Consider the following 27855-nt stretch of genomic DNA (forward strand, 5'->3'; position numbering starts at 1 on the left):
ACTGTCTTTGTTTTGTGCCCTACATTTTCTGCCAATTTGTTTCCTCAGAGATGCCTCTAGGTTAACCTGTTTATAGGGCATGCTTTATGACTTCCAGCTGATTCCACATATGTTTAACGTCTTACAGAAAGATCAGGAAGACCGGACAGTCAGAACTGCATGCAATTTTGTATCGCATATACCCTGATGTCACTTCTGGAGCGGACAAAGCTGTAACTAAAGCCACCTTGTGGTGTTGGGGAGCTATTCCTGTTTAAGTCTAGGTCTCAGAAGTTATTCATTAGGTGTTTAAATTTATGGAAGATATAAGGTATACCAGGAGTATTATCACTAAGTGTAGGCAACTTTTTTCTCCATTCAAACTGTCAGGCTGTGTTCCCCCGAATGACAATCAGCCTTGTTGGGCCTCGACTGTGTTGTGCAGCTTAGATCATGTGACACCGCGAGCATGGAGCCCCACATCTGGACATACACTTCAGCCTGAGCGATTTCCATTTGAGACTTTTTCTAGAATTTTACCATCACCTTTTCTTATCTTTAGTGCACTACCATTTGACAACATGTTTATTTTCTCCTGCCTCTTTAGATGGTTCTTACATAACATCTGCTTTCCTTCTGGAAGACGTTGATTTTGATGTCAATTATGGGTGCGTTTTAGCCGTGACATTAGGATACTTCTCATCTAATCATAGTTTGATTGTAACTCCCAAAAATACAGCTAATAAACACCGGAATTATTGTTGGTGCACAATACAGTGACATTTCAGTAGGAAGGGCAGTCCCCTGGCCTTGCCATCCGAATTACTGACATCTAGCTGGGGGTCTATTGGGCTAGTTGGAGTTTGACTTCCCAATTGGTCAAATTGTGTGCTTTTGGGTAAGCTATGTAAAGCGCTCTGATTCCCGATTAGGGTCAAGTTTGCGCTATATAAAACTCTATAAAATAAAAAAGAAATACAAATTTGTGCTTTTTTCGTCAGTTTACTGTGCGATTCATACAGCTGCTGCTGAGCAATTTTGCATGGACTAAATACTAACGATTCTTAGCTGAATTAGTTAGAAGAGATCAAAAAATTGAGATACAGCTTAAGGAGAGATCCAGCGAGGAGGGAGTCCCCTCTCAAAGTATGATAATATAGAGTTCATAGCCTTTTAGGGCTAATTCAAAAGGTAGCACCTCCCTCCTCCTTAGCCTTGGCTCCACCTACAACCCGTTCTGCTAATAAAGCAGTAGTTTTAGATCACATCAGGATTGCTTGATTCTGGAAAGTCTTTTCTTTGAAATTGGTTCATAGTGCTTGAAAGAGGTGCTGCTTGGGATGCAAATGTCAGTGGATACTGAGGGTGGCTTAGTTGTTACCAAATTGTTTCATAGGAAGACTTGACTTTTAGTTACCTTCCTCCCTTTGGTTTATTTCAACGTGGTACTCTACAGGAAACATGTGAACCTGTACCATTTTTAATGAAGTAAAAAAATGTTACTCACCTTTAACAGTTTGGCTTGATGAGAGCCGTAAAATGCATCATTGTGGTATTTTTTCAGGACTCCTATATCATAGGGCACTAAACACAATGACTGGACTAATAACGTTTAAAGATTTGAAAATCAACTGCAGAGTAGTCTGAAATTCAGCCCCTCCTGTTTCACTCCCTACAGTAGGGCGCATTTGAAGGATGTGAATCTGTAGACTAATTACATGCAGCTACATGCAAGTAACTTTTTTCCTTGTGCCAGTTCTTCAGTTGAACCTATAGAACTAGCAACCTCCTGAGAAAATGCAGCCATAAGCTGCACAAACGTACACAAAATATTTTACGCTGACAGTATATGGCCACATTGTGCCAGCCAGTGTTTTAGTGCTTTTATGTGGATGGGCACCTAGTGAACTGGATACATTTACAAATGTTTTCCAAGCATATTTTTTAATCTGCTCTTAGAATTCCAGCCTTGTCCCTCTTCCTCTTGTTGCTAAGATACCTTTGTGTCTGTTGGAAAGCCTTTGCTTTTTGGTACATTGTAAGCCTATTCATGGTTTCATTTTGCCACAGAAACATGGGAAATTTGACACTTTGTGTTCGTGCGGCATTCGCTTCATTGCATGTTTTAAAAATTTGTATTGGCATTGTTTATTTTAAATCATGCGTTCATATTGGACTGTATGCCAAGATTGCAGTATTTTTTAAATGAGGTTTTCCCCATATGGTTGTTGGTGAGAGCAGAAAATACAGATATACTTATATGCAGCACATTCAAAGAGATGGTGGCATAATGGCGAACTATATGATAAGCGCCACTCCAGGGGTGCGTTCCCTCAGTGCACAACGTGGTGTCCGGTAACTGGAGTGAGCTACTTTCAATCAAAGGTAAGACAGGTTGATCAACCTGTCTTACCTTTGATTGAAAGTGGAAACCCCTTGGAGTGGCGCTTATCATATACTTTATTAATGCTTGTGAACCAGTGAGCGATACCCAATTTGCATGCATTACCAATTTGAATTTTCAAGACCAAATTTGGAACTTTGTTTTCTGAGATGTTGGTGTGCATGAACCACTTTTCTCATCTATAATGGCTAACTAGTCAGTTTATGAACCAGGTTGGTGCCTCTGAAAGGCCAATAGCTGTCCCGTGTCAGACTCATTACATATGACTGACTCACTCCAGCCCGTTTGGCCTTTCCACAAATCACAGATCAGTTTATGTGCCAGTGTGGCCGTGTATATAAATCTAGACTGCTTCTGGGTTTACAGCATGATGATGGTGTATACCGCAGAAAGCCGTCTTAAAGTAGCACATCAGTGTCTCCACGAAAGGTGTTCCTCGCCGTGAAGGAGTTCCAGTAGACAGTGATTTGTTTGAGGGCTGTCCACAAAGAAGCCTTAATTCACCCATTTAGTTCTAGCCTCCGTGCAGTGACAAAGCTACATCGCTGTTGGAAACCACCATCGCATATGCCATAGACCTCTCAAATTTCAGCAAAGTGGTGGGGGACTGATACAGATTAATGGATCGTTTTTTTTTTTTTTTAGATCAGTGCAGACGTGCATGAACCCCAAATGGAATCCTGCAGAGTTGTGCGCATTATGCTATGATTTAAAAACATCTCCTGAAAAATATAAAATATATGCCTTTATTTATTTATCTGAAACAGGGCTTTGTAATTCTGAATGTAAGCATCACTCCGCCGATGCGTACCACCTAAGTACGGCCTTTTCTATAGTATGTATATAGCCAACCAGTAACACTCAAAAGATGTATTAGAATAATTCAGAGATTATCCTTTAATTCTATTTAGAGCAAAGCACCCAGCAAAAACCTCACCAGTGCCTGCATATCAAAGGTCATATTCTTTTACATATTGGTAACCTGGCAATGGCGTAGTTGTGCTCGCTCAATGAAAACAAACCTTAGCGCATAGGTTGAGACCTATTGGCTTTGCCATGACGCATTCACGCTGGTTGTGCAATACAGCTTTTTTTCTTTATTTTGAGCAAAGTTGCAACATGGCTAAGAAACATTGGCAAAGCCAATGTGGAGCTCACATAGGTGAGACCCATTGGTTTTGCCAATGCTTGTTATGCACTGCCAGTGCACCAGAGGGTTATATTTTATGACCAGTGTTAAACCTGACAGCCTTAGGGTGGTCTTCCTCCCAACTTCTGACCATGTTTTTCCTGGCTTTAGGACTATGTGCACTTTACCACTGTTAACCAGTGCTAAAGTGCTTGTGCTCGCTCCCCTAAACATAGTAGTATTGCCCCATCTCCAATTGGCAGATTAAATTTACTTAAGACTCTAGTAAAGTGCCATACAAGTGCCCAGGGCCTGTAAATTACATGGTACTAGTAGGCCTGCAGCACACATTGTGCCACCCACTTAAGTAGCCCTCTAACCATGGCTCAGGCATGCCATTGCTGAGCCTGTATGTGTAGTTTGCACTGCCATTTTGACCTATCAAGATAACCCTTTTGCCAGTTCCAGACCTTCCCTTTATACATATAAGTCACGTCTAAGGTAGGCCCTGGACAACCCAGAGGGCAGGGTGCATGTATTTAAAAGGCATGACATGTATATTTAAGTTTCACATGTCTTGGTAGTGAAAAACTCTCAAATTCGTTTTTCACTACTACAAGGCCTATCCCTTCCATAGGATAACCTTGGGATTACCTTATTACATGTTTAAAGTGCAATTCCCATTTGTGAAGAGATAGACTTTTGAAGTCTGGTGTACTGGACTCCTAATTTAAAATCCTAACTTATGGTGCAATTTGATTTCAAATTTCAGAAAATGCCACATTTAGAAAGTTGGTATTTTCTTACTTTAGCCATTTGGTGCTAGCTGCCTGTCCCTGAGCAGTCTGGGGTGGGAGACAGCTGGACTTTGTGTATTCCCACTAGACAGCGACACACAAAGGGAGATTAGGTGTGACTTGATGTGTCATGATGGCTCATCCTGACAGGACGGGAGGAAGAAGATGGGCACAGCCTCACACACCTGAATTGGCTGTGTCCTGTCCCCACAGAAAGAGCTACATATCCCCCTGTAGTTAGCCTGAAGCCAAGGCAGGAAGGGAGGACCTCTGTGCACTTCATATCCCTTTGTTGAAGCACCACCCCCCTTCTTAAAAGGCCCCAATGGGTATAAGTACTGGACCGCTGACACCATGAATTCATTACACTTCTGGTCATGTGACCATTCTTCCAGGAAGAAGAACTTCTGTTTTGATGTGTGGCCCTGCTGCCTGTTGTTCCCCTGCCTCTTTGAGAAGGACTGAACCTGCATCACTTGAACTCAGAGTGCCTCCAAGGGCTTGCTGGCTTGCTTCCTGATCTGAATTTTGAGGGACATAAAAGACTTCAAACTCTTCTACTGCTACCATCTGTGAGTCTGCCCTTCCAAGTCGCCCCCACCCCCTTCCCAGTCCTGGGCCCTTTGAAGTGAGGCCAAGGGTCTTGCTTCAACTAAATCCATGCATTCTCTTCAGAACCGGTGCATCAGCGCTGTTGCGTGGATCGGAACTGCCGAATTGGCCTGTTGCAGGACGAGAACTGGCACATTGCCTCTGCTGCAAAGTACGACATCGGCGCATTGCCTTCAGAAACCGAACTGCACGACACTCACAACGACATCTCGGACAATCTACATTGCAGCCCCTGTGCTCATTGGAGCTGGTGCATCGCCGCGGTTACGTGGACTAGGACCAGTGCGTCCTGCCATTGCGACAACATCGATGCAGCCTGGATCAAGGTACAGTTGTTCAGCGGACCCAACTGAGTCCCTGTATCTGGTCCATGCTCCATCGTGGTCGGCCTCAACTTTTGACTTTGTCTCGGTCGGGCACAATGACGGCTTATTGCTTCTAAGCACTATTTTACAACATGTAAATGTAAATTTGATACTTGTATAGCGCACTACTCACCCGCAAGGGTCTCAAGGCGCTTGTATGAATACCGCTGTGGAACCCATCCTGGCTTTCCCTGTGAGGCGTCCACTCCTGGGCACCCCCAAGGTGGAGGCCAGGCATCCTTAGCGATGTGGGGGCCGTTGTGGAGATTAAGCAACCTATTGCCCAGAGTTGCAGAGTGGGACTCCATGATTGGAATAGGCACAGAGGCGAGAATTATCAGGTCCGTGGAATTTTTGAGCCCAAAACCCGCCGAGGCGGGGAATTGAACCCTGGTCCCTGGCTACACCTCTGGTCCCGGGCTACACCTCTGCATCAGGGTCTGCCGCTCTAATCATTGAGCCACACTTCTCCACTGGACATATCCATATCCATATATCCATAAACATAACATATCCTTTAAAAATTCATATGTCTACTTCTACTTATTGGATTTTCGTCATTTTGATATTGATTTATTTATAATAGTAAGTTCTATTTTTCTAACATGATATGGGTTTTTTGTTGGGTTTTCACTGTGCTACTGTTTGAGTGTTGCTCAAATACTTTACACATTGCCTCCAAAGTTAAGGCTGACTGCTCTGCGCCAAGCTACCAGACGGCGAGCACAGGATAATGTAAGGTGTGTTTGTGACTTACTGTGACTGTGGTTCCTGCTTGATCAGGGTGCATACCTCTGTCAACCAGAAACCCAATTTCTAACAACCAGCAAGAGTAGGAGTAGTGTTATTTATTCTAGATATCATACTTTGGACAGTGATGTTACCATGAAGTGTCTGACTGGTTAAAAATGTAGCTCAAAAATGGGAATAAATGAATTTCACAAGTACAAGTTGATGTCAAGACTTTATCCTTCTTACGTGGCTAAAATCTTGGCTAAGGCTGTAAATATCATGCCATTTACTAAGCAGATAACTGAACCACTGTTTCTATCGGGTGAAAAATTTGGGTCCTGGTGACTTCGCTGCTTACTAAGTTTTGGGGTGTGATCTAGTCAAGAGAATTATAAAACCGCATTCCAATAAAAGAAGCATGTCATAAAGGTGATAACTTCATAAACATATCCTGTGCGTGGGAGGCTCTGTGAGGAGGTGTTCCACCATCTTTCTTGCTGAGAAGGATGTATAAAGGAAGACAAGCGGACTTTGCAGGTGAACTGGAAGGAAATCAGATGACCAAAAGGCCAAGCCAGGAAAGTTAACAAAATGTATTGAGAAGGGAACATAAGGTTAAGGATTGGTATTAACGGGATGGATAATATTACCCCCTGTATATTTCAAAATGATAATTGTAAGACCAAGGAAATCTACATTTCTCTTAAAGGCACATAGAGTAACATTATGAAAGTTAAAGGTCTTATGGCCACATTCACAGCAGCACTCTTATAGGTCTAAAATAGAATATTTTGAAAGTTAACCATTATGAACCTCTTAATAAGCTCTAAGTTGCTGGCTAAGAAAAGGGCTCTAGAAGCCATAGCAGCGCAGTGTACACCATAGCAGGAGTGTTTTAGTGCGACTGACTAAGACACAGATGTCCTGGAGTGAAACATATAGCCATAACATCTAATGTACATACACTAGAAACCCTTGAGTATGAAAAAAGCTGTGTAGGACAGTCTGTTAAATTAAAATATTTTGGTAGGGGGACAGCTGCCCAACAGTGAAAGGACCAACTTAATATCCCAAAAGGGACAAAGAAGGTATAGTCACAACTGCTTATGAATGCATATCTACAACAAACACAACATTTACTTTTCCCACTGGACCACCATCAACCAAACAATGACTGGTGTAGTTACAGACCTATAAAGGCTGATGGTATGGTAAGACTTACCTTACGCAAAAAGGCTTGTAAAAAAATAATTCACTATCACCAGAGGCATTGAAAGGGAATCTACTCTTTGCCACACACTATTGAAGCCATGGTACCAAACCTGATCAGTAGCCTAAATGCCTCCTGAGTTATAGGCTTTGAAAAATAGTTCTTCATCTGAAGCCAATATTTTGAGTTATGCAATGAGTGTCTTAAATTGCCAGCTAGTTATTTGAAGCCTGGGATGTGTTCTGCTTGAAGAGAGATCTGTCTGTCCACGGAGTAGTGCAATAAAGCTCTAGCAGTTTTGGTGTGTGGATTCTCCAGGCAAATTACATAATGGACAGCTGAGAAAATGTCCTAGTGCTGTAAGATGCAACAACCTACTCTGGGGATGTGTTGAACGCTACACAAGAATGGTAGGTAGTGACAATGCATTCGTGTTTCGCGATCTAACCATAACACTTCATTTCTGTCCCTGGCTATAGAGCCGTATATGGCACCCCAGCTTATCTGGCTATAGAGCCGTATATGGCACCCCAGCTTACCTGATGGGCATCATCAGCCTTTGTAAGTCTGAAGGGGTACCAAATATTGTGCTCCCACTCCAGGCTCGAATGGGAACAGCCAGTGCATCAGAGTTGAGGGACAGCTAGTCCATCTAGGAAAACCTTGCAGAAGATGAGCGCTTTAAGGTTTTGAAGACCCTCTAGTGCAGAAGACCGGAGAAATAGTCCGTATTGTGACGAGGGACGCTTGAGAATGATATAGATGCCTGAGAGGGGTTGAGAAGGAATTGAGGACTCCTAAAAGTATCTTTCTGCTTTTGGTTAGTTTGAGTGGAGGCAGTCTTAAGTGACATGTGATGCAATATTTATTAAAAGCCCAAGAACAGTGACTGATTGGAAGGAACAATAAAATGTATTTTGAAGTTGAGAACAGAACCTGACTATTGAAGAGCTGGCACTTCTTCGCTTTTTGTTTTAAAATAATCCCCAAGAACTATCTTTTCTAATTTTACTCTTTTATCACTTGCCATTTTGTATTTGTTTTTTTCTTGATTAGCGCTAAGAAACCTTGCTAAATGTGATAACCTATAGGTTCACATTGCCATTTTGGTGGATAAAGAAACTGTTGATGTGACTGAGTCATTAGGTCGAAGGAAACGAGATGATACAGCCAGTGAGCAGGAAGCCAGGCCGCAGGGTAGCACATCATTGTGGTAAAACACCAAGAAACGAAATCCCTCAATGGATGGCAAAGAAACTTTTCTCCATGCCAGAGAGGCTGCAGGCAAAGTTGTGGAGGTTGTAGAAAGGGATAATTAGAAAGGCATCTATGAGATCTCGCCTGGCAAACCAGCTTTCCTTCCGTAAAAAGTACTTCTGAGGAAGACATGGATGACCTCCATTTTCTTTCATCAGTGAGTCGATCATAATGAAGACTGGGGAACTTAGGATGCCTCAATTATTCCACCTTTGGAAAGCAGGTGCTAGACATACTGATCCACCAGGTGCTAGACATACTGATCCACCAGGTGTTCTTGCTCCAGAATGATTAAAAGGAAGACTTGAAGAGGCAACCTGGTAAAATCAACAATGTAGCCTCAACAATGTAGCCTCCGACCGACCCTGTGGTCTAAGGTTTTATGGGCCCACCTTGATGCCAAAAGGAAGAACCCGCATTGTATTTCAGGCCTGGTATAGACCTACCTGCCGAAGCTCTGTTCCATCAGGAAAGGTGACTTGAGATCCTCTGGCACCTCAAGGTCTTGGTGGGAAGAATTCAGATCTTCCATGTTTCTAATGTCCTTTAAAGGGTGCACATAAGAGGGAACTTTAAAGGATGGGAAAGTGGAGCCCTGGGGAAACATGTTGCATTGTGTAAGCCAAGTATGCAACTTTAGGGTTACATTTATAAGAAAGTTCTTCCTCATTTTGCAGACGGCTGTATTAGCATTTCCTCGGAGGCAAGTGGTGCATTGGAACCAGCCATGTAGAGCTGTCACAGGTAGCTTGGTCAGAAGAGGCTTATTGCACTGGTTCCAGGACTTAGAAAATTGGAAAAGCAAAAATCCTGTAATCTATCTTGACAGGTCGTAAGGCTTATCTAAATCTTTTTATGGGATCCCTAGCAAACTTGTCAAGGAAAGTTATAATTGTGACATCAAGTTGAGGAAACAAAAGCCTTCATAAGAGTAGGAGAGTTGAAGGGTCCTCAAGCTGTGTCGTGTATGTGGATGAGAACAATGTATTTTTCACTTCCCTATAACAAGTTACTTTTGGGGCTCTAAAGAGTACCCTCCACATAATGAAGGTCAACAGAAAATTAAATTTCTCCAGTACAGTTGTTACATAAAATTAGAACCTCGGCTGAAAGCACTTTTCCAAAAGGAAGTCAGTCATGGGGACCACAGAAGTGTCGATAAGAGCGGCCCTGGATTGGGCTAGCAACCTACTGATGTAAAGGTTCTAGATGATGCTTTTCAGGTAATACCTTACAATATAGAGGAATTGCTGTTCACCCAAATGTCCATGTAGGGAGGAAGGATGGTCTGCTTAACCCTTCAGAGTGGCTCGGTGTCAGATGGCAGTACAATGGGGCGGTGTCTCTAGGTTGGGGTGTGCACTGGGATGTATAATAGGCTTCCTCAACTACCATCTCAAATTTGTTATCAAGTGAGACTTGAGTGGATAAGCCAAAGTAAGGATGGGGCGGTTTGTTATTTATGGTTAACGAGCATGCAAATAGGCCTGAAATGTGCATCATAAGAAATCTGGTGGACTTGAGTGCACTATGGTCAAAATATTGTCTATTATAATGGCCCTTTGAAGACCACGCCTGAAAAACAATATAATGATACGGACCTTTTGTGCACCTACATCATTATACAATAAGATCTCTAAGCAATAGTCAGTTTTCTGTTGCAGTTAAAGTATTCTCAGTTTTTAAGGATATGGCCTTTGGAGAACTACAGTGGCGCATAGCCAGTTGTTGAATGTATTTGTGGGCCTCGAGGGGCATTCGCCTTGTGGGTGTCACAAGAGTGCTATGTGTTTTTGCGAAAGTGTCAGCATGGTGCTCTATGGCTGGCAGTTGCTTGCTGCTTGACAGAGGGAGCACCACGTCGAGAGTTGTTCTCTCATTTAATAAACCCTTCTACTTGAAATATACCCTGCGTGTGAAGCTGATTACTACAATTGTGGTTATGACTGGCAAACACAGCATTTGAAGCGCAACTCTCACCTGGCGTGGTGGTACAAGAACCCAGGACTCTTTCAGGCCAGACGGTGCTATGGGTGTGTCTGTGCAGTTTTTGGAGCACCATTTAGTTTTCCGAAATGTTGGGGTGAGCCGTGCCCACAGCTGCAGTTGCTCTACCCAGCTGCTGTATTAAGAATGCGCAAGTGATGTTATCTCAGCAACCATGATGTCTGTTTCTAGAGGCTGTTGCTGTATTACCTCGACGCATTGAGGGCTTTGTGATGTCATTCGACTCATCTATCTCTTGACTGATACTGAGCGTCATTATTCAGTTATCGAAAGGGGCCTGGAATATTTCCATCCCTATGTCTGGGGCAGTCGTATTACCCTGCAATCTGCGTTTACTTCCAGGTGGCAAAGGGTCAGTCAGCTAGGCTGGCGAGACTAGCTTCGCGCCTTCAAGAATGTGACTACGTCATTGAGCATATTCCTGGTTGGAAAAACGTCGAGGCAGATTGCCTTTCACTTTTGTCAATTGATTGGAAGATAGAAGATAGAGAAACGGTCATGTGCACAGAGAGAGAAGGAGCTGTCGTGAGTATGGAAGATGTTGTCAGTTGTTGTGGTGCTGGGGTGAGTGAACTCGAATGGATTGAGTCAATGAAAAGTGATGATGTACTTGTAGAGGTGATGCACATGATAAGGAACGGTGGTAGGAGGTAAATACTCTTCCTTTGGCTTTATGACCCTACAGCAAGCTTCTTGACCAATTCTCTGTTGTTTGGGGTGCCATAGTGATGAGAGGAGACATGATGGTTCCTCCTTCTGGTGTGTATAAAAGTTGGTTTAATTTAGCTCATGAGGGGCATTTCGGGAAAACTGTCACCAAGAAACGTGTTAGGGGGCGCAACACCTGGAAGAACTGTGATAGTATTAGATTTATGCTCCCTGATGGTTGCTATAATATGTATTTAAACGAAACATAGACAAAATGTATGTGACTCTTAATGTTGTAAAATTAATAAAAATGTTTTTAAAATAAAAGAAACGTGTTAGGAAGGAATTTTGCTGGCTGGCTATGGATAGTGACATTGTTGAGTGGGTGGAAAGATGTAGCAAAGATGTAGCGAATGCAAGGAGAGATTGAAGCTGGATGCAAGTTCTGATGGTGGTAGTATCACGGATCCAGGATGTGCGTGGCATAGTGTGTGTTTAAACTTCATTGGCCCTATGTGTAATCTCGGATGGGGCAGAACATTTCCCATGGTTATGATTGATGCCCATTCCAGGTGGCTGGTGGTTAAATTCTTGCAAGAAATTACCAAACGTGCAACCATACCTGAGGTGTTTGGAGAAGAGAGTCTCCCAGTCCAACTCAACAAAGATAATGGGACTCATCTGACCTCTCGAGAAATGATGGATTTTTAGTTGTCGTGTGGTATGAGACATTCACGTACTGCTTTATACAATCCCTGTGCCAATGGAATGATGAAAAGGGCAAACCGCATGATAAAACAGTGTCCTTCCGGATAGCATTAGAAACCTGAGGATTGATTCTGGTGACTGGTTAAAAAGAGGGAGTTGACAGTGAATGATGAAATGGCTTCATGTTCATGAAAGATGAAGATGTGCAACAAGTGGACAGTGGTGGTTTGGGGTGTGATTTTTTAAAAAACTTTATTTACCATTTTCATAGAAATCACGACAATATATAACATGTTATCAATGCAGTAAAATCCCGTACAATTATTGTATTTTGAAACAATGAAGTTATAATCAACACTTACAGCTGGTAACACCAAGTTCTTGGACTACTCTGGCCCCACTGCTCCATCCCTCTCATGGTGGTCCCCACACATTGCGAGATATACCTTCTGACACTTTCATCTTCAAGACTGGAGTCGAGGGGAGGGGGTTAACCTACTCTGTTATCTGTGCTCTCAGTGCACTCCTCAGTCTATTGAGATTGAAGAGGTCCATAAAAGTGGCTTCGCTGAACCTCCCATCCTCGGAGCCATTAAAGACGTGTCCGCCTGGGAATAGGTTCCCACTTGTGTATAAGGAGTACCTTGTGAGAGTGCGTTGTACTAACTTTTCTTCAGCAATGGGTAGCCATGGGTTATTAGGAATCGGAAGAGCAGAGGAGTATAACGAATGTCCGCCAGTCACTTGTTCCAGCTTCTTCCAAGCCCAGGAAGTGGTGGACACTGTCTGTATATCATGGGGATCTCTGGGGAATTCCCTGGGCAAATATATTTTTTAAGCGGGGCTGCAAATGGTCTGACGGACAATCGCCACAACAGACCGAAAGGTCGACTCCCTCATCTATTTCCCAAATATTCATTGTATTTTAGTAACTGCTCCCTGTATTCTCAGATCTGTTATGTTTTTGATTATTTTGGAATAGATGTATACATTCATGATTTGCAGGTTGATTTGTACATCATTTTTCATGGTGTTTTGCTATATTAATTATCCTTGATTGTACCCTCTTGAATTTTATCTATATAAAAATGTTGTACTTTTTCGAAAAAAGATATTCCCTTGTTTTTGATGTTATTTTCTCATTCATTGAGTGTTAATATTTCCAATAATTTGACATATGCTTTGATTGTTCAAGGGTTCAAGACCAATTGTGGTTAAACAACCCAGTAACTACGTGTATAGTACACCAGAGTAAGAATCTTTAAACAAAATTCCTTGCAGGCACCTCTTACTTATTATTGATTTGACTGCCCAAGCCTCCAAGGGTATATTGGGTTTCCCCACTTTCTTATCCTGGACATATAGTATGACATCGTCTGCATAGAATGAAATCTAAATATAAATGTCGCTCATGGAAGTGTCTCACTAGTGGGTCTAATGCAATAATAAGCAGTAACGGGGAGAGCAGACATCCCTGCCTAGTCCCGCGGGTTAGCGTAAATTAGGAGGAGAGCCTGCCATTGAGTCAAAGTCGAGCCGTGGATGACGTGTTAAGTAAGGCTATGAGCTACATGAACCCGTTTGGCATTCCCATCCATCGCATGACCGCCAGGAAGAAAGGCCACTCCAAAGAGTCAAATGCCTTTTCCGTGTCTAGGAGGACGGCGGCTGCCTATACCCCAGGGTCTATTTTATTGATAGTGGCAAAAAGCGTTCGAAGGTTCAAAACAGTGGACGGATGTGGGACAAAGCCCGACTGGACTGGAGAAATTATCCGGTCTAGCAGTAAAGCCAGGCGTAATGCTATCACTTTTGCTATGATGTTGTAGTCTAAATTCAGCAAGACAGTGGTCTGTAGGACCCACACAGGAGCGGGTCTTTGCCAGGCTTGGGCAGTAGAATGATCACAGTTCCCCGCAATTTGGGGGGTAGTATCTGTTTTGCAAGAGCTTCAGCGTACACCTCCAGGAGATATGGCGCTAGAATGGACTTGTAAGCCATATACAAATTGCCTGTAAAGCCATCTAGGCCTGGTGCAGTAAAGCCATTTATGGCATGTATAGCGCTAATGATTTCTGTCATCGCTCTCACAATGTTTCTTGAGAAAACCTCTTTGGGGGAGAATACGTTTGTCCACCAGTACCTGCCGCTGATGCAGGGTGACTTTGCTTGCTGATAAACAAGCCCCTGTTAAGCCCTGAAAGCTTAAACCTTGCCCTGTCGCACTCTACACACTGTCCTTTTTGCACCAGGTATTTTCCACCCCCACTGCTCTCTGTGCTCCTGCCACTTTTGCTCGCACACTGCCCTCTCGGGTTCTGCCCCTACTGTGCAGTACCCCATCTTTTCCCAAACTACCCTACATGCCTCATTTGTACGGTAACAAGATGGTTCCAGGTCAAAGGGACTCCACTTTTCCATTACTGCAATTAACTTTTACCTATTATTATCAGGTGTGATGGCCCATTTGACGCCATCAAAATATGCCTGGACTACAACTCCCATAATGCACTGATAAGTTAAATCAAAACCCAAAACTGGAAAACTCGTGTCTTGGTGACATGCAGTCATTTGGTCACCCAGCTCATTTGCACACTGCCCTCTTTGCTGACACATTGCTGCTGCAATCGGGGGAAGGAGGGGTGGTCTCCCTCAGCTCAAACATCATGGGGGCTCGAGACCCAGGGCCGTACAGAAGTTGGTACCTATGGAAAGGACTTGGCTCACTTTGGCTGCTGTTGTCTAAACAGCTGCTTCGGCGCGTTTTGTCCGGCTGCCTCGGTATGACAGCGAGTGCCGTGAGGAATCGAAACTTACAAGTAGGCCTTGTGACGCAGAAGGGTAAACTCACGTGCAGAAACCCCCTGCTTCCGAGGAAAAGAAACAGAGAGATGGCCCAAGAGAGTGTATTGAGAAGGAGGCGGACCTGGGGAGGTGAGAAACGACTGACTTTAACCTTCGTCCCTTGCGCTGCTGTGTAAAGTGTCTTAAGGAAGGGCGATAATTGGGTTGTAAACTAAGTGCGAGTGACGTAGTGTTGGGAAGGAGGACTCTAGGCTGGAACAAAATCTATTCAGAGGAAGAGAAACCTGATTTTAACACAAATCTCTTTAAGTTGATAGAGAACCCAAACTCCAGCATCAAGCTGACCGGCTAAGCTCGGCTATGGGGGAAAGGGTTAACGATCTGCAAATGCTGGAGTTGAGAGGCAGGCAGCGGGGGTAGTGCTTGGGGGTGGATAGGGGTGGGGCACAGTGCAAGGTCTCTTAGCCCTGAGAAACCCACAGCTGTGTGTGTGCTTGGAGGGTGGGGGGAGGGCTCCGGGCGCTACGAGGGAGAACGCCTTCCACAGTGTAGCATTAGAAAATGCGCTTAGATGCCCAGCGCTGTGTATAAAAGCTATACGAATGAAGCTACGATACAGTACAAAAGCATCAAAGCGAATGCATTCCATGAGTGGGTGAAAATAATGTGTATGGGAGAGAGGAAAAAAAACAGAATTGGAGACAGTTGTGATTTACAAATATGTTGGGATGGCGAGGTTTGAGGAACATAGACAAGTGACAAATAATTTCTTCCGTAGAAGTAAACTTTCAAATCTCTTCAAAAAAGAAGCTGCGCTACATTTGCCAAGGCTTTATTTTGAACATGAGCCACGGAGAAGCCACGACAATGTACCTCATTGTTTAATTCGAAGCACTGCGACCAGAATCACACCTGACACGTACTCTTAGGGGCAGTGTATCAGATTACCGCTATCAAGCGCACGCCAGCATGTGGGAACAACCGGAGCAGGGCAAGTGGGAGGGGGGCAGAAAAAGGGGGCTTTCGACTTGCAATGGAGAGGCAGATAATTCAGGAATGACGAAGTTATATAAAGTAGATATGTTCACAATTTTTACTGTAAAGGAGAGTTAAAATGCAGGACTAACGCATTTTACAAATGTTCTAAAATAAATAGAAATAAAAAGTCTCTCCGTCAAAAAGGGAAGGTGGGCTATTATTTCAGCGCCCCATACGTGCATGTATAAATAAATAACCGGACTGCTTGTGTCTTCGTGGTCATCCTTTTGCTGAAAGTGGTTCAGTTTCTTCGCGATGTTACAGGCATGCGTTTTAAAAGTCACAAGGTACTTTGAATAACAACCCAGAGTGTGAGGGGCAGACTGGTAGAAGTGCCTGAGGCAGGAAGGTTTCAAGGGTGGGGCCAGCAGAACAGAGCACAGCAGTGGGCTTGAGGGAGCAATAAAAATAACAAGAGACCAGCGCGGCCACCTCTTATTAAAAACACATGGCCCCTGCGTGCCTCTGCTGGCTCCCGAGAGCAAAACGCTCTGGGAGTCAACATTTTGAAGAAGCTGGGACCTCCACACGCCTTTGGCCAATTGCGTACTAAAGCCAGACGCAAAGGCCAATGACGTGTCAGCACCACATGCACAAGCTTCTCCTGAAGCTGAAGTGATTCCAAGAGGTCGATTTCCTGAGCAGCGCATGCGGGCCGCCGTAGGCTCGACCTAAAAATGAATGGATGAGAGCCTGATCCATCTAGACCACCCACAACTTATGAGTGCCCTAAGGAACACTCATGCATCCCTTGTCATGGTATTTAAGGTAGGCCCTGAGTGTTTTTGAGCCACAGTGTCATGCAAACAAAGTCTTGCAAAAGCCTAGATGTGCCTCTGCTGGCAGGTCTTGTCAAGGCTCGCATAGCAACTATAAGTGAGAGTGGTGTCTCAGTGTGGTTGCTAGGTGACTAACAAGCGAAAAGCTTTCAAAGACAAACAGGCAGGTGAGAAGGAGATCAAACTGGGCCTGATCGCCTGGTCTGGCTGAAAGAGAGAGGCTGAGCAGAAGACACCAACACAGCCTTGTATATAATAGGTGTGCAAATGCAACAAATATGCAATGCAGATGTTAATAAGCTTGATTCAGTAAAGGGTTACATAAAATAAACATGAATTACGCTATGTGGAAGGACAAATACAAGTTTAAGAGGATTCATGAAAAACAAAAACATAACTAAGAAGCTAGTTGAGTACTTCTCTTTTATCAGAGTGACAAGAAAGAAAGTCTACAGTGCCTGGCATAACTTTTCTCACACCTAATATGTTTATCACCTCTGACATCCATGGTTCATTCAAATGTTGCTGCTGACTGAGTTGGAGTGGTAGAATTTTAACCTACTCGTCTTTCTTACTGCTACGATTTCTTAGCCACGATAGTGGAGATTTACATTGACCTTACACACGTTTATGTGTGCGCGTTTGTGGAAAGATGAAAGACTAATCCATCATGGCCGTTTTCCACCATGACCAGTTAGTCTCTCTAATTAATACGATATTTAGTATCAATCCAAAAATGTTTTCTGAAAGTTTGTTAGAAAAAGCTTGTAAGGGTTGGGTTTATCGTGATAATCATTTTTTTCATTTACAAAAATTTTATTTTTAGATTTTTCTTCTTATTGTTTCAGTATCTGATTCTCAAATTAGAAAGGCCAGCCATCGTCCAAACAATCACCTTCGGAAAATACGAGAAAACACATGTCTGCAATTTGAAGAAATTTAAAGTTTTTGGAGGAATGAACGAAGAAAATCTTACGGAGCTCTTATCCAGGTATTTGTTATTTTAATGTTGTAAAATGCTGCCTGCAGCGAAGGAAGAAGCGAATCCATATGGTATAGTTAGTGTCTATGAGTAATTGTATGAGTGCTTGAGGAGGTCTCTGGAATAATATAATGCGTCAACAGAATGCTGCTCATGTGTGGGTTTAAAATGTTGGGGGAGGTTGACAAAGGCATTTGGGACAGCACACAGTGGATGAGGATCTGGCTGCACTTTTTTGTAAGGACATTCTTCTACTTAAATAAACGTTACCTGAACTGATCACCTTCTGCCAGCCCTAATTATTAGCTTCCCTCAGTGTGTTTTAACAAAAGAACTAAATGCAGTGGTAGAACTTTTAAGGGTTGCCTATTTTGCCTAACTTCATCCAACAACTTTAAGATCAACCTCTTGCTGACCTAAGACCAGCAATCCAAAATGATAGTCAGTTGTGCCTTATCTTGCCGCACAATTCAGATTGCGCCTTTTGATTTTATTTTGTACTGTTATTTTGACTTTCAACAGCCTTTTAAGAATGTATGCTTACAATGTAAATTTTAACAAAGTATAAGACACACGTTTATAGTTTTGATGCTCAACATTGAATACTCTAGAAAAGCTTAGATATGGTTTTGTGTTGGACTTGAGCTGTTTGCAGAAGTGAATATGTGTACTTTCTAAGCATAACTTTGGTGAGTATTTTAGACTCCAGAAATCCCATCACATCTCCAATCCCATGAATTTGTTAACTTAGTCTTTGGAACATACTGTTCTGGTGCCTCTAAAGCTGTAGTCAGTAGTTACTCTACTTTTAAACATTCTATTTAGACCTTTTTATACTTTTAGTTCATTCCTGTTGGTTATTACATTGTGGAATATTTTAGCTTCAAATTATGGCAGTTTGAGATGAGCTGTGAACAAGTTGTCTACCATCACCCATTTCTGCTTATTAAATGATATTCCACTTTATCAAGTCGTGACTCTTACTGTACAATTTGGCAACAATGTGATGATCTGTGAACACAGTGTGTACCCTAACTTTGAATATAAAGTGCTAATTCCTGACTACCAAATGGATGTACACGAATATTTGTGTTCTACACTGAACCCTGTAGGCTATCCAACACCTTACTAAGCCTCTGATCACACTGTCATGTGTGGATCAACATTAAAGAGAATGCATAAACAGTAAATTGTGTGCCATGTTCTAAGATACAATCATTCTTTAACGGTGCATCGGCACGAGTTCAGTCCCAGTGGACCGTGAATCTGTTGATTTATACCTTACAAAGAATTTGCTTTATCCTACTAAGTATTCATATTACCACACAAAGTTTTGATTACACAAGTCAGCGGAGCTAATTACATCATTACCAGCAGATTCAATTTTCAAGCGTTTTGTTTGTACACACTTTGCAGTACTTTATAAGAAAGTGGTACTGTGACATACAGTAGCATTGATAGCAATAATATATATACGTTAAGTGTACAGTAAGTGTTGTCAATAATTCAGGGAAAACCTCAAAAGCTTGTTGTTTTGCAACTCTGACAGAACTTTGAGTTAATCATGCACCATATGTGCAGCACAAATGTTTACTTTAGTTCAACTATAGCAAGAGGAGAGTGACAGAAGCATTTTTAAGTGAATTCATTCAGCTTCCAAATATTTTGCACCAATGGATCAAAGGGGAGTGAAAGCGCACTCATAGACAATGTCTACAGACTGGTACTCACTCTGGAAAACTTCATGGTTTTTTAACAGGATTCTCAACCACTGTGGTTGTTTTTAGTGGCATGCTTCATCATCAAGTCCTCGCCCAGGTACAGGAAGGTATCTAAGCGGGTCCAACCCTGAAATAACAAGAGAGCTCTTGTAGTTTAGAGGGATCTCTATCTAAAAATATCTTGGGGTGTCCGAAGGACGTAATCAATCTTTTTATTTATTTGTGGGCACTTGGTCTGTTTGTATTCTTGCATTTTGTAGGGAATAGGGAAAGCTTCTAGGCGGTGCAGTCTAAATGATCTTTGACAAATGTGTGACTGGAATGCCAACCTCTCCCTAAGGCCTCGCCAAAAATTACCAACCAAGAATAGAAACAGAGGAAGTGCCTCAGGGTGGTTGTTAAAAGTATGGCATGCTAGAATGAGTGCATGGTTAAGAGTGATGTGGTACTGAATAGGGTGCACAGATTTAAACAAATCTCAAATAGGATTACAAATATGGATCTTGATATTCGGTCTCGGAGAAGGCGTACCAACCAGTTATGGTGTATATAGACTTAAACATTGATACCTCAGATGTAAATTTACATTTCTCCAACAGAATTGATTCTTGTTTTAAATCTTGCCTGGAGGCCTACAAATAAATGCAAACATTGAATACATCCTTAGGACACTCCAAGGCAATTTTAGATATAGACCCCTCCAATCAACAACAAGAGCTTCCTTGAACTTTCAATGTTAAGTCTGCCCAGATCCCTTCCTGCAGCTGGACGAGAACTCAATGATGGGGCATGATACTAAAAAGAACCACATGCATTATGTATTTATACAGGTTCAAATCATCATGCATACTAATAATCAGGATAGATTGGGGATGCATTTGGATTTACCCTCAACAGACATAGTATCTAATGTGCGGAAGTCAGTATTATTGAAAAGATGAGCTAAAGGAACTATGAGTAACACCAGTACAATGTTAAAGAAGTTAAAAGTAGCATAGATCTTACTATGAGCCTAAAGTAAGAACTAATTATATTGAATGCAGAGAATTGTACGAAGGACAATAAAAATACGTCACAGAAGAGCTATGATCGAGGACAGAGAGTTAAAGACCCAAACACAGAATGCTTTGGGGGTGGTCCATCCATGCGTCCATCCGTCCGTCCCCCCGCCACCGGGTAGTTATAGTTCAGATAATGTTTCTATAGGAGTTCTCTTTATTGTTTTGCTAATATCTGTGGTGTCCTTGGATGAATCTTCACAAACCTTTCAGAAAAGTACTGTTTGACTAGTTTGCGCATGAAAAGTATTGGGGTGATCGGTCAAGTGAGGGCCGAGAAAAAGGGGTCGGGAGCCTGTAAACATGTCTTTACAATTCACTTTTCCATGGAAACTTGAGGCACAGCTACAGCCTAAACCCTGAACCCATTTACTCCAAATTTGGTAGAAAGCTAGATATTGGTTCAGAAAAAGTGCTTTTTGTGATTTGTAGTAAATCCATTCAGTAATTGCTTAGCAATTAATGTTCAAAAGCTCTGCATATATCACGCCGCTGAGGATCTGTAAACCCAACAGTTCTCACGCTGAAGTCTGATTGGCTGCCACCACATCAACCAGGATGTGGCGGCAGCCATCTTAGGACTCGGGTCAGAGTCCTAAAGACGGTAAAAATAAAAAGACTTAAGGGGGAAGGGTAGGGATACCCTGACCTTTTAGGCCTGATAGTGGGGTGCCAGAAAAACTCTGCCATAGGCAATCTTTTTAAAAATGTTGCTGCAAATTTGTGGAATATCCGTGAATCTGCAGCAAGATTTAAAAGTTCCATTGCTACTCTTTAGACCACCAGCACCAGATAGACAAGGGGTGCAACAACGCAAATTATTTCTTTAGGGGAGGGGGCGGCAGACCCCACTCCTCGACGTTCTTTGAGACTCTGGGGAACCCAACCCCACGGGCCGATAAGTTAATGAGGGAAAGTGGGAAGGGGCTCGCAGCCCCCCTTGTCGAGCCTTATTTTATCCCGGGGGCCCCATCCCCCCAGGGCAGAAGTATATACTGGGTTCAAACAGAACTTGAAAGGGAGGGGGCCTTATGGCCCCCTCCCTGATCCTCTTAGGGCCCTAGGAACCCCATATCCTTGGGCCAGCTCCCAGACTGTGTCTCCGGAATCCCACTGCAGGGCACATTAGTGTCCCTGCCCGCATCAGCACTGCCCGGGACATACATGTGTACACCCGCCTGGCGGGACTATTTTTAAATCTCCTGCCGGGTGGGAGCAAACATGCCTTCCCTACCTGCATGCACTTTTAAGGGAACACATTTCCCCCCGCACCACAACTCCCAGAATACTCTGCGCAGTTTCATCCAGAACAGCCCATTAGGGGGCGCGCTATTATGTATATATAAGAGCTGGTGATTGGACTGTGCGTGTTTCCATCTCACCATTACGAGCCTTTGAAAAAGAAGATAAACTTCGAAACGCGTCAGGTGTTGAAGGTGACATGGCTGTGAAAGAGATCAGCGGGTCGGCGTTCTCCATACCTTTTAAGGAGTCTGAAGCTTGCAGCTCAGTGGTGTTCATCGAGTGCCTCTCACGTTGTTGGTACAAGCTGGAGCATGTGTGTGTGTGTGTGTATATATATATATATATATATATATATATATATATATATATATATATATAATATATATATTTCTCGCTTTCACTTTCTTTCATGATATATATATATATATATATCTATATATATATATATATATATATATATATATATATATATATATATATATATATATATATATATAGCAACAAGAGACCCCTGAGCCCAGAGGTCATGGGAACACGCACTCACTCGGAATTCAGTCGTTTGAGTTGCAGTTTGTTTTAATTCAAAGCCAAATTCATCAGCAAACAAGCCAAACAACGCTGGCCCAACGCGTTTCGGTTCTCACTCGAACCTTGATCACGGGTTACCAACAAAATGACCTGACATTATTTATTTCTATTTTACCTTTCACTTCCTGTTTCACAGTTTGCAAAGCATTATGGTCATTGTAGTGTTTTTAAATTACACATTGTGCTGGTGAATTGCAAAAAATACCAATTAAATAAAATAAAATGGTAATATAACATATGGAGAAAAGAGATAAGTTCTGGATGGGTTTGTCATTAATACAATTCTTAACAACACCCTTATACAAGTGATGATATTCGACAATTATTGTAATTTGAGAACTCCACTTATGTAACTACAGGTAACTGTTACCTTGCAATTCTGGATTATAGATACCCTCTGGTGGGTATTGTCAATAGCATAGCATGCACAAATTATTTGTAGGCTATATAAACCTGTAATGTCGAATTCGCACACAGGGTACTGTACTTAACTAATGGATTGCAACCCTCTAGTGGGTGTTTAAGCATTATACTTTCTTATATATGCCGAAATTGGCTTATTGGACCCATTTTTACAGAATGGAAATAATAGCAATTAAACTATTAAAGCCTTATACTGTTGTGTCATGCTAAGATTACAACTGTAATTATAGTCTTGTACTTTGTTTCATTCAGAACCCTGACTCCTTATGGCTTAAATCAGGACGAGGAACTTTTTGTACATTTGTGAACTCTCTACCGGTTAAACTGTTTTCTAACAAAGTACAAGACTATAATTACAGTTGTAATCTTAGCATGACACAACAGTATAAGGCTTTAATAGTTTAATTGCTATTATTTCCATTCTGTAAAAATGGGTCCAATAAGCCAATTTCGGCATATATAAGAAAGTATAATGCTTAAACACCCACTAGAGGGTTGCAATCCATTAGTTAAGTACAGTACCCTGTGTGCGAATTCGACATTACAGGTTTATATAGCCTACAAATAATTTGTGCATGCTATGCTATTGACAATACCCACCAGAGGGTATCTATAATCCAGAATTGCAAGGTAACAGTTACCTGTAGTTACATAAGTGGAGTTCTCAAATTACAATAATTGTCGAATATCATCACTTGTATAAGGGTGTTGTTAAGAATTGTATTAATGACAAACCCATCCAGAACTTATCTCTTTTCTCCATATGTTATATTACCATTTTATTTTATTTAATTGGTATTTTTTGCAATTCACCAGCACAATGTGTAATTTAAAAACACTACAATGACCATAATGCTTTGCAAACTGTGAAACAGGAAGTGAAAGGTAAAATAGAAATAAATAATGTCAGGTCATTTTGTTGGTAACCCGTGATCAAGGTTCAAGTGAGAACCGAAACGCGTTGGGCCAGCGTTGTTTGGCTTGTTTGCTGATGAATTTGGCTTTGAATTAAAACAAACTGCAACTCAAACGACTGAATTCCGAGTGAGTGCGTGTTCCCATGACCTCTGGGCTCAGGGGTCTCTTGTTGCTATTTACACCGGCTGCCCTGCCGGGCGTACTACGCACCGCCCCCGAGTGAAGAGCGCCGACCCTCAACCAAGGGCACCACAGGTTCTATATATATATATATATATATATATATATATATATATATATATATATATATATATATATATCGGTCCCCTAAGAAACCGCGAAAGTCCGAGGTAAGAGAGTCATATTCAAAAAAACACATACAGTTTCGAAAATCGCATGGAACTCTGGCTTTGAAAAATACAATTGCCGCTGGTACACCCCAAAAAACAGATCCCCTTGGAATCCTGGAAGGAGTCTCCGCAGGAGAAGCCTAAAAGCTAAAGACATCGAAAGACAGTCACAGCAAGGATGCTTCGGCATTGAAACAAGGCAGGCCATGAGCAGAAAAACGAAGCTCTTTATCGGAGACCTCCTCGAAGGGCTTATCGATGAAGGAAAAACAGCTGAATCTCGACGTGGAAGACAAAGCGGCGGAAGTAGAATGGAAGCAAAAATGCCTCGAGGCCAAAATGGCTTTGTTTTTTGTTTTTTTAAAATTCTTTTTATTAAACCAATTCGACAGTCATACCACAAATGTTTAGCGACAGGCGAGAGCAAGGTACAAATGGCCACGTAATACACATTGCAAGAGATTTTATCAGCAAATTTCCCTAGCGATCAGGGGGATGCCTGAGCCTCATCTACCATATGCCTGCTCGTCGGGGGACATAAATCACCTCTATAGTGGTTCCAGGCTCCCCATACCTTGATCCACTTTCCGGGGCAGCCCCTGGCAACAAACACCGACTTCTCCCTCCACATGCACCAATCTAGATCTTCTCTCCACTTCCCAAGCCCAGGTGACTGCGCCGCGTCCCACAACTGCGCGATGTTTCTCTTCGCTACCATAAACGCTAGCGTAGCCCACTGTTGAGTGTACGTGTTGAGGTCATTAGGCTCCCAGACATTTAGCAGGCACCTTCGCGCCTCTGGGTGGATGTCTACGCCCAGCACGGCCCGCATAACCCGGTGCACATCCCTCCAATATGCTTCTATCCGCCGGCATCCCCAAAGGATATGGAAGAAAGTCCCAGTGTCACCACACCCCCTCCTACACAACTCGCTATCCGCCCGCCCCATGCGAACCAGCCCGGGACCCGTTACATACGTCATGTGGAGAATATTAAGCTGTACCAGCCTAAGTCTGGCCTGAGTCGCCACCACCCTAGGGGAAGAAACCGCTTCCTGCCAATCTTCATCATCAAGCTCAAGACCTTCACTATTCCAATTGCCCCTAAGGCGCACCAACGGATCGTCCATATTATTGATCAATTTCCTATAGATGAGAGAAATATTCTGGCCTCCAGCGGCGAGGCCTCCGGCAGCGATTCCCCCCCAGGGACCCGTGTCCGCAACGCGTGTCGGACCTGCAGATAACGGAAGTACTCGGCATCCGCCATGTCATTCTGCTCCTTAAGGGTAGCAAACGGCAAAACCCCGCCCTGACCCCACACATCCTTAATCTGAGTGATCCCTATAAGATCCCACTTATCAAAGCCCTTGGATTTCCAGAGGCTCCCTAACTGTTCGGAACTCCAGAGAGGCGTTGCCCGCGTCAGTCTGCCGTCCCACCCCAAATGCTTATTAACTGCGTGCCATACTTGGACGGCATGCGCCGTAGGGCCGGTGAGCGGGAATCTACCCTGCCTGGCATACAGCGCTCTAGTATACTCTCCCCTGGGAAGCAACCACCTGTCCATGGCATAACCGGGATCTCTCGGGCCACAGTATATCCCATGATTAATCGCTGCCAGCTGGGCCGCCCAATAGTATTTCCTAATATCGGGGAAGCTGATACCCCCATCGTACCAATTCAGGGTCAGCTTAGAGAATGCGATCCGGGGTCTACCATCCCATAGGAGCTTCCTCTGGAGGCTTTCAACCTCCTTAAAGTAGGAGCCAGGTACCGGATCCATCGTGTTGTGAAATGCATAGAGAAAACGCGGAAGAGCCATCATCTTAAAGAGGACCGCCCTCCCCAGCATAGAGAGAGGAAGAGATTTCCAACGCACTACGTCCGCTTTAAGGCGCTGCAAGGGCGGTTCTAAGTTACCGGCAAAGCGCCGCTTTGGGTCCAGGGAAACATAAATCCCGAGGTATCGGAAGCCGTCAGCGGCGACCGCCATTGGGCAACCCGGAGGTATCCTTGGCGGCGCGCCAGCCAGCACATAGATGACAGACTTGGACCAATTAACTGTATAACCGGAATACCTACCAAATATAGCTATGACGTCTAGTAAGCAGACAAACGACCCAGAGGGAGCAGCAAGGTAGAGCAGAACATCATCTGCGTATAGGGAGATCTTGTCTTCCCACTCAGGAGTCTACCGCAGCCCCCGAATAGAGTGGTCCTGCCAAATCCAAGCCGCAAGCGGCTGGAGTGCCAGCGCAAAGAGAAGCGGCGACAGGGGACAACCCTGACGCGTGCCTCTGCTCAACTGGAAATCCCTGGACTTCCGGTTATTCACCACCACCCGGGCCATCGGATCTGAATATAACAGGCGGATCCAACTACAGAATACCGGGCCAAACCCGAACTTGCCCAGCACTGCGAACAAATACGGCCACTCAAACATGTCGAATGCCATAGTGGCATCCAATGAGACCAGAGTCGCTGACTCCTTTATCGTTGACGCTCTGCTCAGCACCCCATGTAGGCGGCGCAAGTTGAGTGCCGTATTACGATGAGGCATGAAGCCCGATTGGTCAGGGTGCACAAGAGTAGTAATGACCTTCCGCAATCTCGTGGCCAACAACTTTGCCAGAATTTTGGGTTCCGCATTAAGGAGTGATATAGGCCTGTAAGATGCGCGCTGTGCCGCTGGCTTGCCCTCTTTACGTATAACGACTATGTTGGCGACCCTTTGGTCATACGGTAACATTCCTTTAGCTCTACAGTCTTCAAACATTGCACGGACATGGGGTGCGAGCCTACTCGCCGCCAGCTTGTATAATTCCACCGGGATTCCATTCGGACCGGTGGCCTTCCCGGACCTCACCTCCCTGATCGCCTGCGCCACCTCCTCATCCGACAACGGGGACTCCATATACGCCCCATTTTCCTCTGAAAGTGCGGGGAGCCCCACGTCCCTCAGCAGGTCACTGTTCTCCGCTTCCGAGTAGACCTCGGAGGCGCTATATATGGAGCTGTAGTAATCGGCGAACGCCTCGGCTATGGCCTGCGGCTCCGTGATAGGCTGTGAATCATCACCTTGCAACTCGGGCACCAACCTCGAGGCCCACTCCCTCCTATCCAACCACGCGATCAACTTCCCGGCCTTGTCCCCCAATTCGTACACTCTGCTCTGTGTCCTACCGCACTGCGCCTGCGCCCTAGTTTTAGCAATATGATGCAGGTCTGCCTGCCTCAACCGTAGCCGGTGAAGGCCCTCCGGGGTTACCCCTTGAGCTAACTCGTCCTCCGACCTCAGCACCTCCTCCTCCTCCGCCCGCACCAGCTCGGCCTGTCCATCTCTCTTCTTCCCCGCTATGGCAGAAATCATCTCCCCCCTGATGACTGTCTTGTACGCCTCCCACAAGGTCTACGCGGAGCCCACTGAACCCTTATTCTCTTGGAAGTAGGCGTCCGTGGCCTTAACAGCAGTTTTACGGATAATTGGATCCGACAGATACCATGGGTTTATTGGAGCAATCTTACCGGCCGCGGCACTCCCCACCCTCATTTGAAGCCACACTGGGGAATGATCGGAAATACCGCGTCCCAGATGACGGATCTCTTGGATGGAGTGGACCTGCGCTGCCGGAACCAGAATATAGTCAATGCGCGACAAACTACGATGCATGCTAGACACGTGGGTATACTGCGTCCCAGTGGGGTTAAAGGTACGCCACCCGTCCACCATCCCCGTTGTTTCAAGAAAATTGGACAGCCATTTCTGAGAGGGCAGCAGGTCCCGCGGCGGGTGCCTGTCTACCTCGCCGGCTACCACCGCGTTGAAGTCTCCCCCCATAACCAGGATACCCAGTGGGAAGGTCAGGAAGATGGAACCCAAATCTTTAAATGTATCCGTCTGCAAACCTGGGGGGACAAAAACGGAGATAAACATCACCGTTCTTCCTTCCCACTGACCCGAAACCCCAACATAGCGACCACGGACATCAGACCAGGAGGACTTTATCGTGAAAGGGAAGGAGTTTTTAACCAGTATACCCACACCTCGGGATCCGGACGTGAACCCCGAGTGTGCCACCATTTTGTACCCCCCTCTGT

The 27855-nt window shown here is 44.0% G+C and overlaps 1 protein-coding gene across 2 annotated transcripts in view; it reads left to right on the forward strand.

Annotated features, from left to right (window-relative positions):
* MKLN1 (muskelin 1) overlaps positions 1–27855 on the forward strand; it is a 653324-nt gene that overhangs the window by 118633 nt on the left and 506836 nt on the right. For both annotated transcript variants that reach the window (XM_085653584.1, XM_085653585.1), the window contains exon 3: positions 17319–17461. In XM_085653584.1, coding sequence (XP_085509710.1) covers positions 17319–17461 — 143 coding nt within the window. The remainder of the gene's footprint in view (positions 1–17318; positions 17462–27855) is intronic.

The sequence above is a fragment of the Triturus cristatus genome, chromosome 4_1, assembly GCF_964204655.1.
Source record: "Triturus cristatus chromosome 4_1, aTriCri1.1, whole genome shotgun sequence".
NCBI classification, from domain to species: Eukaryota; Metazoa; Chordata; class Amphibia; order Caudata; family Salamandridae; genus Triturus; species Triturus cristatus.